Genomic DNA, 14,296 nt, shown 5'->3' on the forward strand with positions numbered 1-14,296 from the left:
TGTTAGAATTTTGAGTGATAAAGCTGATGGAACAAGAAGTCTTTCAGGTGGAGAGAGCCACATTATTCAAGGAACAAAAGGAATATAATATAAATCTTGAACACAGGGCTCTTCACAATAAATCAGTACACTCCACAAAATAATGAGGGTTGTCCAAGCATAATTATCCATGTCTTTACCTATTAAACTGTGGCCTGCCTCTATATCCCCAGTGCTGATGTAATGCCTAGTATAAAATTGGTACTTAATGAATATTTGTAAGAAGGAAGGGAGGGAAGGTAAATGGAAGGGAGACGGGGGAAGAAGGGAAGGAAACAAGTTAGCAGGTTCAGGTGCCACATTTTGTGGCAGGGATCTCTGTATTTAATGGCCTTTCATATCTGCAACAGTCTGTTTTAAAGCAGAGCTGTTTACTTAATACAAGTCTCCAAGTAGAAGTTTTTAAAACCCATTTTGTTCATGTGTAATATTTTATTTATTTATTTTTATCCTTACCCAAGGACATTTTTCATTTATCTTCAGAGCAGGAGGGAGAGAGAAACATTGATGTGAGAGAGGCACATCAATTGATCGCCACCCATACAACCCTCAACCGGGGCCAGGGACAAACTGCAACCGAGGTACATGCCCTTAGCGGGAACCAAACCTGGGATTTTCTGGTCCACGGGCCGACACTCTTAACCACTGAGCAAAACCAGTCAGGGCTCATGTGTAATATTTTGTGACATGTAAATTATTCTGCTTTCCAGCCTGTGTGGTCTCTTATTGTTACTTATATTTCATTCCAACATATATTTTCTCTAGCACACCCGTTCGTCATAGATAGTGTAGCTTCCTATTTTTTTACTTAAAAGATTGGGAATCAATGAAATGTTACTGTTCACACCAGAAATTGTGAAGTTAGTTGAATCATTGAAACTATAAGGTTTATAAGGCTTCAGGGGGAGATTCAGACTTGAATTAAAGAGATGCTAAAGCAATGCTGAGCATATACTCAATTTAGGTAAGCATATATTGAATAGGGGAGGCAAAAAGTTACAAAGTATTAAGTTAAACCACATGAAATTACATTTTTAATATCAAAATAGTTAAATATTAGTAACTTTATATGGTTCAGCCTATTATACAAAATGACCAAAAAGGGAATCTGTAGTATAATGTCAACAGGTTTGGGTATTTATTAAATTTAAGTACATGTGTATTGACTATACTCCAGAGTTTAACAAATGAGAAGTTTTAGCAGTTAAATTTTAATTTCATATGAAATCTAAATTTAATGTAGACAGATGGCATAATTACTTAAGAAGCTAAAAATATTCTAAAAGATCTTCAACTTGGAGAACTTCTCACTTCATGAGTGTGAATATACTGAGGAAATGCCTATTTGATAACCAAGCTTTAGTAGTGTGTTGTGGACTGAATGAAATTAACTAGGGCATTTTGCTTTCAGACTCTTTTTCTGCTGACCAGGGGGTTACTGCCTAGTCCTTTACTCTCTCCCAGTCCTTAGTCCCAGTCCTGACAATCTCCAAGTTTGTCTTAGAAAAATCAGGAGGAAAGCAAAGAAAACTAACCATTGTGAAAATGAACTGTTAGATGCTTTGCTAAACAATTATATATTATTACATTTAATTCTTACAACAACCCTATGAGATATATTATTTTTATTTTGTAGTTGAGGAAACTGAGATATATTATTTTATTTTGTAGAAAGGTTAAATAACTTGTCCAAGGTCACACAATTTGTAAGTGGTAGAGAGCCAAGCTTCAGATGTTCTTATTTTCACTATATACCATGCTACTCATCTTAATTGCTTGTTTGCTTATTTGTATTTTATGCAACTTAAAAGTGTCTTGTTTACTTATAATAAATTCACACATGGGTAAAACAAGGGGATTGTCATTTTTTTCTTTTAAAGAGTAATGTGGTAAAACACATTTGAATCTTTTTCTTTCTTTTAAGGATGAACGTGAAGCCAGAGAAAATGTGAAGAGAGAGCAAGATGAGGCCTATCGCCTTTCACTTGAGGCTGACAGAGCAAAGGTAGGTTTGGGCAAGGGACTTCTGGGATAAAGAACTCAATCCTAAATGTTCTTTCATTATTTAAGTGCCAGCCCTTTTATCACTTTGATCCCCAAGAATGTTGAGTTTGCAATGGAGAAAGCTAGATTCAGTTAACAGAAAGAATATAATTCTACCCCTGATCCTTAAAGTATGGTTCATTTAGACAAGATAAAGTTCGTTGATAATCACAAAAATGAAAACAAAAATGGACCTAGTATCTATTTTATTTATTTTTAGTTAGTCTAGGCTACAACCTAGCAATTTAAAAAAGCTTTCAGATGATTCTAATGTGCTGTGAGGGTTGATTTATTTAATGCTTTTTGAAGCATCTGCTTTTGTACTGGGCATTGAAGTAGGGTTAAAATGAATAAACCACAATTTCTGCCCTCAAAAATGTGGTCTAGAGTAGATTAAGTCAAGAGCACAGATAGCTGTAACACTTAGGCAAGGATCCTATACGCCATAAGGGAAGCACTGAGTTCTACGAAAGTTAGTGAACAGGAGTTCAGTGGAAAGTTTAGCTTTTTTGGAAAGCCACAAAGTGGGAATGGACTGGGAGGGGGTTCATAGAAGCGGCTATATATGTGAACTGGACAAAGAGGGGTGGGAGAGAAAAAATAATATATGCTAATAGCAAGGGGTGCATGATAGAAGCTGATGCAAATAGAACTTGATATTTGAGTAAAGGAAACGTAGCAGAAAAGACTAGAAAGGAAGACCAGAGAAAGGTTCTGGTGAATGCAACACTACCCAGAGCTACCTAGGTATTTAAATAGGAACACAAGAACAGGGAGCTATACTTTGCTGTTGCTTTCATTTGTAGTCTTATTCCAGAGAAAAATACTTCTATTACCTCAGGCTCATGCTGGGAATGAGGTCTTTTTTTTCCCCTTTCCTTTATTTTTGTTTTTAAAGTAAATCTGTGTTTATTGAGTGCTGACTCCCTTTCTCTTTTATCAACAGAGAGAAGCTCATGAGAGAGAGATGGCAGAACAGGTTCGTTTAGAGCAGATTCGCAAAGAACAAGAAGAGGAACGTGAGGTAGGGTATAACTTTTAAAAATGTTATTAAAAAACTAGGTTTGGCCCTGGCCGGTTTTGCTCAGCGGTTAGAGCATCAGCCTGCGGTCCCGAGAGACCCGGGTTCGGTTCCCGCTAAGGGCATGTACCTCGGTTGCAGTTTGTCCCTGGCCCTGGTCGGTCGTGCGGGTGGCAGCCACTCGATGTGTCCCTTCACATCGATGTTTCTCTCTCTCTCTCTCTCTCTCTCTCCCTCTCTCTGTCTCTCTCTCTCTCTCTCTTCCTCTCTCTCCCTCCCACTCTACCTGAACAAAAAATGTCCTCGGGTGAGGATAAAAAAAAAGAAAAGAAAACTAGGTTTGTTTCCTATTTATATGATACTGAGGCTGTTAATAGTTCTTAGAATTTCTTTCCACTTTTCCCAGACTCATTTTAGTATGGAAGATCTTAACCTTTCCTAATCTGTTGCATGGAACTCTTAGAGAACTTGACCATAGACTAGATTCATAGTTTTCTGTTCTTTTCTACTCCTTTCCTCTTTCCTTGCCTGACAGATACTCCCATTATTACTGGCTGTTATCTCATCCCCAAAATAAAAAGATTGTATTTTCAGCCTTTTCCCCAGGCTTCACCTTACCCAACAAAAGCCCTGTGAGTTACTTCTGCAACCTCTTGCACGGGGCCCCTAAATATGGGAAATCCATTTAGCTTGGCTGATTTTTTTTACCCCTAAGTTTATGTCATGTCCATAACAATATAAAGAATTTTTCATTCATTCATTTTGCAATTGTTTTTAATACTTGCTGAATGTCCAAAGTCTATGAGGGAGTAGGGATACAGACATGGGTTCTTCTGTCCAGGAATTTAGAGTGTTGAAAAAATAGCCCTGGCCGGTTTGGCTCAGCGGTTAGAGCGTCGGCCTGCGGTACAGAGAGACCTGGGTTCGGTTCCCGCTAAGGGCACATATCTCGGTTGCAGTTTGTCCCCGGCCCTGGTTGGTCGTGTGGGTGGCAGCCACTCGATGTGTCCCTTCACATCGATGTTTCTCTCTCTCTCTCTTCCTCTCTCTCCCTCCCGCTCTATCTGAACAAAAATGGAAAAATGTCCTCAGGTGAGGATAAAAAAAAAAAATAGAATACCACATATAACATTATTATAGAGGTTTGCTTTAAGTGCAGTGAAGACAGAGAGATGGGGTATCAAATGACTTCCTATGGTGGCTTCACAAAAATAATTTTTTTCTAGACATGGGATAAATAGCAAGATTCACTTATAGAAAGAGGAAACCAGCCAGCCCTGGCTGATTTGGCTCAGCAGTTAGAGCGTCAGCCCTTAGTCCAAAGAGTCACGGGTTCAATTCTGGTCAAGGGCATGTACCGCAGTTGGTTGTGATTCGGTCCCCAGCCCTGGTCAGGGTCGTGCAGGAGGCAACCAATCGATGTGTCTCTCTTGCATCAGTGTTTCTCACTCTCGCTTTCTCTCCCTCTATCTCTTTCTTTCTCTCTCCCTCCATCCCACTCTATCTGAAGAGAGATAGAAAAATATCCTCAAGTGAGGATTTAAATAAATAAATAAAAAGAGGAAGCCATCAAACACGTGTTGGAAAGGCCTGGAGAGCCCTAACTTGAGCTGAGGAAAACTGCCTTAGTCATTATTCTCAGTCAGAGGATGCCACCTCGTACTTATTCAATTAATGTTGTTGTTGTTTTTAACAAGAACTGTGCTAAATATCGGAAAGATACACAAAGGATAATAAAACATTTTCTGCCTGCCCGAAGAGAGTATATCTTGTAGAGAAGATGAAAAATGTCTACAAGTAACAAACAGCAAGTCAAGGAAAAACGCAAAATAACATGAGAAAAGCAAAATACTTAAGGAGTTCAAGGGCAAAATAAAAATCGGTTACAGCTTTGATAATCAGATAACACCATAGAAGTGACATTTGAGCCCAGTGTTCAATATGTATAATATTTTACTGTTTGGAAATCAAAGTTTTCTCATGTTCAAACACTTTTTGAGGCCTATCATATATGTATAAGATACTATGCCTGGCAAACCCAGTCTCTATACCCTGAAGGCTCTCAGTTATGGAAGGTAGAAGATACTTTTGTTGAGCATCATCTGTATTTCAAGTGCTCTGCTAGTTGCTTTATATTTGCTTACTCTGGTTGTTAAAGCAAGATACAAGGTTAGAGATTTCTCTACAAATGAGAAAAACTGAGTCTCATTGAGAAGTCACCCATAGAAATGGGAATAGCTGAGATTCTCTCCTCAGTCCTTCTGACTGCTCTTGTGCTTACTATGTCCCAGTACAAGGCCATATGTCATTGTATGTCTATAGGAATCGTGTATGCAAAGTTTCACAGAAGTTTACATAAAAGAGAGATCTGTTACTATGCTTTTAGGCTGTTTCAAGAAATACATTTTAAAAATTTAAGTCTCTTGCTTTTTCATGATCTCTTTTACACATGCTTTCTCTCTTAATAGCCTATCTTAAACCATACACTTGCTAAATGTCAGGTATACACAGTTAACTGTGTATTCTGGATCAAGAGCTTGGGAGCATATGTACTTTCTTCTAATGATTTACCTTATTTATCCTGGGCTAAAATTTTCTCTCTTTCCAAATATAGATAAAGCCAGTCCCCTTATAGAAGGCTTCATACACATTCTTTTTTTTTTTTTTTTTTTTTTTAAATCCTCACCCGAGGATATTTTTCCAATTTTTGTACAGATAGAATGGGAGGGAGAGAGAGGAAGGGAGAGAGAGAGAGAAACATCGACGTGAAGGGTCACATCGAGTGGCTGCCACCCGCACGACCAACCAGGGCCGGGGACAAACTGCTACCGAAGTATGTGCCCTTAGCGGGAACCGAACCCGGGTCTCTCAGGACCGCAGGCCGACGCTCCAACCGCTGAGCCAAACTGGCCAGGGCGCATAAACATTCTTTAGCATACCTCAGTATATATGTTCCAGTAGTAAACATGTGAGAGGATGGGCATGGGGGGAGGGAGGACAAGTCATAAATTACAATTAGTCATCACTTGCACTTGCCTGTTGTGGTTCTCTCAAAAAACCAAACTCTGGTAGTGCTACATACTCTCCCCTAGAGAGTTACAATTAAAGGCTCTTACAAAATCTTATCTTTAAGAAACTAGTTTATATTTGTTTTTGTTTTTGTTTTTATCCTCACCTGAAGACATATTTGTATTTATCTTGAGATAGAGCAGGAGGGAGAGAGGGAGGGAGAGAGAGAGAGAGAAACATTGTGAGAGAGACACATCGACTGATCGCCACCCAAACAACCCCAAACAGGGCTGGGGACAGACTATAACCGAGGTTCGTGCCCTTAGCGGGAACCGAACCCAGGCCTCTCTGGTCCGCAGGCTGATGCTCTAACCGCTGAGCAAAACTGGCCAGGGCATTTTATATTTATTTTAATTTAATTCAATCTTCTCCAAATGTACTTGACCATTTTTCTAATGGAGCACCAGTTAACATGTTTCAGCACACTGGGGTACAACAAAGATTCTTTGGGAAAAACAGGTATTGCACAATATCTGAAGAATCTGAGACCCAGAGATATCATGCAGTTTGCCTGTGGTTGTCAAGCTGGTTGGACACATCTGGACTAGATGGCAGGTCACCTGACTTTCACAGTAACAGTGCCTCCCCTTCTAACCAGAAATCCTAACCCATGTAATTGCATTGAGGAACAAGAGTGTTTTTGTTATGATGATTATGTCTAGTATTTCAAAATTCTGTACAAAAATGAAGTGTTGAATAGTCAAATCACCTTGGTTACAGGAAAATTTCTTAGTGTTTGGCCTCACTTTGCTGTGGTAACTATTGGTGTAGTAAAATTTATTGATTGATTTTTATCCTCACCCAAGGACATTTTTCGATATTTTGTTCAGATAGAATGGGAGGGGGGAGAGAGAGAGAAACATCAACGTGAAAGGGACACATACAGTGGTTGCCACCTGCACGACCCAATCAGGGCCAGGGACAAACTGCAGCTGAGGTACATGCCCTTAGTGTGAACCATGCCCTTAGTGGGAACCGAACCCAGGTCTCTCTGGACCGAAGGCCAACGCTCCAACCGCTGAGCCAAACCAGCCAGGGCTAGAGTAGTAAAATTTAAGAAGGCATTTTGATCTGGTCCTTGCCCATGGTAAGGAGAAAGGCTTTAGGACTATTCTGAAGGAAAAACAAATGACAACAAAAATCTCCCCTATTTTACTTATTATTTCTAAAATGAGTTTCAGGTAACTTACATAAATACTTGCAGTTCAAATGGGTTGAAAAAGAAAGAAAAAATACAGTAATGAGGGCAAATAAAAGAAGATAAAGGTAAAGGTGATGTTAACATGCTGACAACAGATGATCCAGCACAGGCACCAAATACACGTGATAGGGTCTGTGCATCTGTGAGAGATGAACCACACAGTTTGTTCTCTTCTTCTTTTGGTCTAAAACAAAGGAAAATATGATTGTTTACAAGTTTCACTCTGTCTGTAACATCAGTTAAAGGCCAGTCTCTAAAAAGGTGGCTAGATTTTCCAAGCACTAAGACTTAGAGCAATGTCTCCTGTGGGTCTCCTTGAAGAAGAAACTCTGTAATATGGTGAAGACTATCTCCCAGCTATATCCAATACCTGCAATAGCAATATCAAGTCATGTTATAAAAGCTTCTTATAACTTTATGTAATTTAGACTCATAGGCCAAAGCACAATTTAGTAAAAGCATCTCTGCAGAGGCCCAAATAATACAGTTTTCTGATAGTTCAGTTTAAAAGATGGATTTTATATTAACTAGAAAAGTGTATGAACTACATACCCTTTAAGAATTCTTTCCTGCCCTGGCCGGTTTGGCTCAGCGGTTAGAGCGTCGGCCTGCGGTCCTGAGAGACCCGGGTTCGGTTCCCGCTAAGGGCGCGTACCTCGGTTGCAGTTTGTCCCCGGCCCTGGTGGGTTGTGCGGGTGGCAGCCACTCGATGTGTTCCTTTCACATCGATGTTTCTCTCTCTCTCTCTCTCTGTTCCTCTCTCTCCCTCCCACTCTACCTGAACAAAGAATGGAAAAATGTCCTCGGGTGAGGATAAAAAAAAAAAAAGAATTCTTTCCTGAATATTATTTTTTGCCACTGGATTTTTGGTAAGTAGAGAAGGTTTCAGCTAAGATTTTTGACTCCCAGATCTTTTAATCAGTCGATATTCAGCACATAATTGTTGCTCTTCTTCTATATGCGAAATATTAAATCAGGTACTATGGAAACTATATTTTATGTGTGAGACATGGCTTCTGCCCTTAAGGAGCTCACTATCTAATACAGAGGGTAGATGAATATAAAGTAACTATAGGAAAAGGTCTTGTTCAAATAGCACAGTCTTGAAGATGATTTCTGCCTAGGAAGGCAACAGGAAGACTTCACAGAGGAGGAGGCGGCTTTGGAGAATTGGTGGTTAAAGATGTAAATAGAAGAACATTTTAGTTGGATTGATGAATAAATGGATGGGGGGGGGGCATGGGCGGGATAATGATGAACAAAGGGAGAAAGGCAGAGGGCTTTCTCAGGGAGCAGTAAAATGGACAAGTTTAGAACACAGTCTGATAATTAGAGATAAGGCTAACAGGGCCAAGTTTTGGAGAGTCATGGATGAGAGAGAATGGGCACAAAAGCTGTTGCCTTTGGCTGCTAGTTCCCTCAAACAGAAAAGAAAAAAGTTGCATTTTTGCCTATCTACCCAAAGTTGTTTTCTTTTACATCTCAATGCCTTCTCAAGTAGAAAATGTTAGATAATATTAAAGACCATTAAATGAATAGAAGAGCACAACATTCAAAACCTTAGTACTTCCCTTAAGTTTTCTGATTTGATCTTCACAGCCATTCTACAAAATGAGTAAGGAATATAGTCATTGCAATCATACAGATGAAGAAAGTAAGATCATAGCAGGATTTAGGAGCCTGTTTTAAAATGTTTACTTACCTTTTGCTTGGTAAAAGCAGAATCAGAGCTCCTACCCGATATTCTTTCTACTTATTACCCCAAGAATGAAGATGGGACCAAGAATAGGTTATTAAAGTAAAATTGCTCTTGTCCTGGCCGGTTTGGCTCAGCAGTTAGAGTGTTGGCCTGAGGTCCAGAGAGACCCGGGTTTAATTCCTGCCTGCTAAGGGCACGTACCTCGGTTGCAGTTTGTCCCCGGCCCTGGTTGGTCATGTGGATGGTAGCCACTCAATGTGTCCCTTTCATGTCGATGTTTCTCTCTCTCTCTCTCTCTCCCTCTCTCTCTCTCTCTCTCTCTCTCCCCCCCCCCCCTTTCCTCTCCCTCCCTCCCACTCTATCTGAACAAAAAATGTAAAAAAATGTACTCGGGTGGGGATAAAAAAAAAAAGTAAATTGCTCTTTATAATTTGTCTTTATCTTATGTACATTGCTTCTTGGCACATAAAAATAACACCACTGGGCCATAGGATAACCCTCCCAGCCATCATCATTATCACTATCTGTTGTGCAATTAATACGTGATAGACTCTGTGCTGAACACTTTACAGATCTTGTGGAATTTCTACAACTTAATAAGGTAGCTGCCAATATATAAATTCACTTCATTATATTTATAGAGACTCTATGTCCAGTTTAGATAGTTCCAGTTTGAAGTATTCTGCTGTTACCTTCATGAACCATTAAAATAGACTAGAAATTCTAGTTTCATGGTATCCAAATCACAACCTACAAACTGTTTCTCATATCCAGCAGCCCAAAGGTTATATAACTGAATTGTGGGTACGAAATATGATCATTTGCCTTGACTTACTTTATCCAGCAGTGATAATATATTTTCAATAAGCTAGTCATACTCTCTGGATGGATAATTGGTTGCCAGGAGCAGAGAACAGCTGCCAAACTGGGTCAGACCAACTGTTCCCATATAGAAGCCAGTCTACTTCTTTGAAGATCTTATCTGGTATCGTGACTTCAAATACTGTCTGTACATTTGAATTTCAAATGTGTATCTCTTCCTCCTCCTTTCTACTGATCTCCAGACTCGAATATCTAATTGTTAGCCTGTCATCTCCACTTAGATATCTAATAGACATCGCAAACTTAACATGTCTTAATGTACCTTCCCACCCAAACCTGTTCTTTCTACACGCTTCTCTCTTAGTGAGTAGAAAATGTTTCCAGTTGTTTGGGCCAGAAACCTTGGAATCATTTTTGACTTCCTCTTTCATATCCATATTTAATGAGCATATACTATTGATTGTACTTTCAAAATGTGTGCAGAACTCAACTGCTTCTCACTAACTTCACCACTACCACTCTCATTCAAACCACCATTATCTGTTACCTAATTAGTTTAGTAGCCTTTCATTTTAGTTTATGCCTTTATTTTTGCCTTTCCTGTATGTCTTTAAATAAATCTTTTTAAAAGCAATTGGGCCCTGGTTGGTTTGGCCCAGTGGTTGGAGCATCAGCCTGCAGACCAGAGAGTCTTGGGTTCAATTCCAATCAACGGTTATGGTTCAGTCCCCGGCCCTGGTTGGGGTTGTGCAGGAGACAACCAATTGATGTGTCTCTCTCACATCGATGTTTTTTTCTCTCTCTCTCACCCCCCCCCCATCTGAAGATAAATGGAAAAGTATCCTGGTGAGGATTTTAAATAAATAAATAAAAGCAATTGGTACATCATGTCGCTTCAAAAACCCACAATGGCTTCATATCTCAAAATAAAAGCTAAAATCTTTTTTTTTTTTTTTTTTTTTTTTATCCTCACCCGAGGACATTTTTCCATTTTTTGTTCAGATAGAGCGGGAGGGAGAGAGAGGAAGAGAGAGAGAGAGAGAGAGAGAGAAACATCGACGTGAAGGGACACATCGAGTGGCTGCCACCCGCACGACCAACCAGGGCCGGGGACAAACTGCAACCGAGGTATGTGCCCTTAGCGGGAACCGAACCCGGGTCTCTCTGTACCGCAGGCCGACGTTCTAACCACTGATCCAAACTGGCCAGGGCAAAAGCTAAAATCTTTACAGTAATTCTAATCAACATCTCTGCAGATTTTTTTAGGAACTGACAAAGTGATTCTAAAATTTATATGAGAGGACAATAAAGCTGGAATAGCCAAAACAGTTGTGAAAAAGAAAAAGCAAAGTTGGAGGAGTCACAACAACAGAGTTCACAACTTAATATAGTCAAGATACTGTGGGAATTGACAAAAAGATAGATCAATGAAACAAAACAAATAGACCAGAAATAGACTTGCACATGGTCAATTGATTTTCAACAAAGATGCAAAGGCAATTCAGTGGAGAAAGGATAATCTTCTCAATAAATGATACTGCAATTATTGGATATCCAAATGCAAAAAAAAAAAAAAAAGTAAAAACACAAAATTAAAAAACTTTCCATCTATACCTTGCATCACATGCAAAGGTTAACTCAAAATGGATTATAGATCTAAACCTAAAACTATTAAAGGCCTAGAAAAAAACGTAGGAGAAAATCTTCATGATCTTAAGTTAAGCAAAGATTTCTTAGATCTGACACCAAAAGTATAATCCATAAATAACAAATATTTAAATTAGACTTCACTGAAATTAAGAATTTCCTTTCAAAACACTGTTAACAAACTGAAAAAGCAAGCCACAGACTGAGAAGACCATATATCTAATGTCCAAAATATATAACAAACTCAAAATTCAGTAATAAAAAAAAAAAAAAAACCCTTAGTTTAAAAATGGGGAAAATATTTGAACAGACCCTTTATCAAAGAAGATATACACAAGAGCAAATAAGCATGTGAAATGATGCTCAGTGTTATTAGTCATTAGAGAAATGCACATTAAAACCACAATAGATACATACCAATTAGAATGGCTTTTTTAAACAAAAGGGATAATACCAAGTACTGGCAATGATGAACAGCAACTAGAACTCATACCTTAATGATTGGGCATGAGTGGATACCTTAGTGCATCCACTTTGAAGAATAATTTGGCACTTTCTTATAAATTAAATATGCACATACCATGTGACCCAGCATTCACACTCCTCAATATTCACATAAGAGAAATGAAAATAGTAGTAAAATTCATATTTACACAAAAAGCTGTACATAAATACTTATAGTGACTATATTTGTAGTTCCCAAAAACCAGAAACAACTTAAGTGTTCCTTAGCTGGAAAAGGAATAATCAAATTGATGCATCTATACAGTGGAATACCACTCAGTAATAAATACGAATGAACTGATACATTCAACAACATGGATGAATCTGAAATGCATTACACTAAGTGAAACAGCCATTTATATGATATTTGTGATTAAAGTTATATAACATTCTGGTAGAGGTAAAACTAGGGACAGAAAACAGATTAGAGGTTGCCTGGGGCTAGGGGTGGTAGAGTTTCTTGGGGGAGGATGATGGAACTGGTCTTTATCTTGATTGTTGATGATGGTTATGCAAATATATAAATTTGTCAAAACTCAGAACAATACATCTAAAAGGATGGATTTTACTGTATATAAATTATATATTAATTTTAAAATGGGGGAAATTATTATGGGCTGCTCAAGGCCATATATGATTTAATCACCCCTCTGATTCCTCTCTAATGTCAACTCTTGCCCTTATCATTCTGCTCCAGCCTTCTGTCTTCCTATTCCTCAGTCAAGCCAGGCACCAGAGCTTTGCCGTTACTGTGACTCCTGCCAGAATACTTCTTTCAGATCTAAATATCCATGCAACTCCCTCCCTCCTTTGGGCCTTTGCTCATTGAGGCCTACAGTATTTGCTTATTGAGGCTCACAGTAAAGTTGTATCCTTTTCTCCCTTTTGCCACTATGCACTGTCTCTGTACCACTCATTACTGTTTGACACACTACATGTTTTCTTATGTGTGTATTTGTTACCTCTCTCCCATTCTACTAAAATATTGCCTTCATGTAAGCAGAATATTTTTAAATTTATTTTGTTCAATGCTATTTTCCCATTGTATAGAACAATGCCTCACACATAGGAGGTGCTCAGTAAGAATTTGTGGAATTAATTAATATTAGTTTTAGCCTATTTCACACTCTGCTTCAGTAATCTATAAACTATTTGATGGGTATTGGGAAGCATAGAAGATAGTGTATCTGTGTGTGTGTGTGTGTGTGTGTGTGTGTGTGTGTGTGTAAATTAAATCAGTCTTTCATTCTTATAATAAGAGATTGGTGTAAGTGTATCTTTCCTGTTTAAACAATGTAATTGTCTAGGAACAATCTTTTCAGGATACATGTCTTCACTGCCTAATTTTCTAAAATGTTTCCACTTCTCATCGTTTTGATTTGAATGCACTTGGAATAAGAAGTATAAGACATGTTCCCACACCCTAATGTAGCCTGCAGGCTAGTGGGAAACCCAGACATTAATAAATAATTATGGTACAGTTATAGGGAATGCTATAAAGACACAGTATAACTAGACTTTAATTTTTTTTTTTTTTATAATAAATTTTTATTTATTTTTTTGTTACAGATATTTTACCTTTTTACCCCATTGGCACCCCCCACCCCACCCCCTCCACCCTGTCCCCGGCTTAGTTGTCCATGTCCATTGGTCATGCATACATGCATATAAGTTCTGTGGTTTATCTCTTCCCACCCTCCCCGCCCCCCATCCCCTCTTCTGAGGGATGTCAGTCTGTGCCCTACTTCCATGTGTCTGGGTCTACTGTATTCCTCAGACTGTTATGTTCATTATATTCCGTATATAAGTGAGATCATGTGGTATTTGTCTTTTTCTGCTTGGCTTCTTTCACTTAGGATAATACTTTCCAGGTCCCTCCATGTCGTCTCAAAGGATAAGAGATCTTTCTTTCTTACCGCTGCATAGTACTCCATTGTGTATATGTACCACAGCTTTTTTATCCATTCGTCTACTGGTGGACACTTGGGCTGTTTCCAGATCTTAGCTATTGTAAATAGTGCTGCTATGAACATGGGGGTACATATATTCTTCCTGATTGGTGTTTCAGGCTTCTTAGGGTATATTCCCAGCAGTGGGATCACTGGGTCAAATGGAAGTTCAATTTTTAATTTTTTGAGGTAGCACCATATTGTTTTCCAGAGCGGCTGCACCAGTCTGCATTCCCACCAGCAGTGTACTAGAGTCCCCTTTTCTCCACACCCTCGCCAACACTTGTTGTTTGATGATTTGT

At 38.8% G+C, this 14,296-nt stretch overlaps 1 protein-coding gene across 6 annotated transcripts in view; it reads left to right on the top strand.

Moving 5' to 3' along the window:
- Positions 1-14,296, top strand: part of FAF1 (Fas associated factor 1) — a 447,925-nt gene that overhangs the window by 373,070 nt on the left and 60,559 nt on the right. For all 6 annotated transcript variants that reach the window (XM_036255377.1, XM_036255373.1, XM_036255376.1 and 3 more), the window contains 2 exons: positions 1,964-2,044; positions 3,029-3,106. In XM_036255377.1, the coding sequence (XP_036111270.1) occupies positions 1,964-2,044; positions 3,029-3,106 (159 nt within the window). The remainder of the gene's footprint in view (positions 1-1,963; positions 2,045-3,028; positions 3,107-14,296) is intronic.

Source organism: Molossus molossus, unplaced genomic scaffold (assembly GCF_014108415.1).
Source record: "Molossus molossus isolate mMolMol1 unplaced genomic scaffold, mMolMol1.p scaffold_m16_p_12, whole genome shotgun sequence".
Taxonomy (NCBI): Eukaryota; Metazoa; Chordata; class Mammalia; order Chiroptera; family Molossidae; genus Molossus; species Molossus molossus.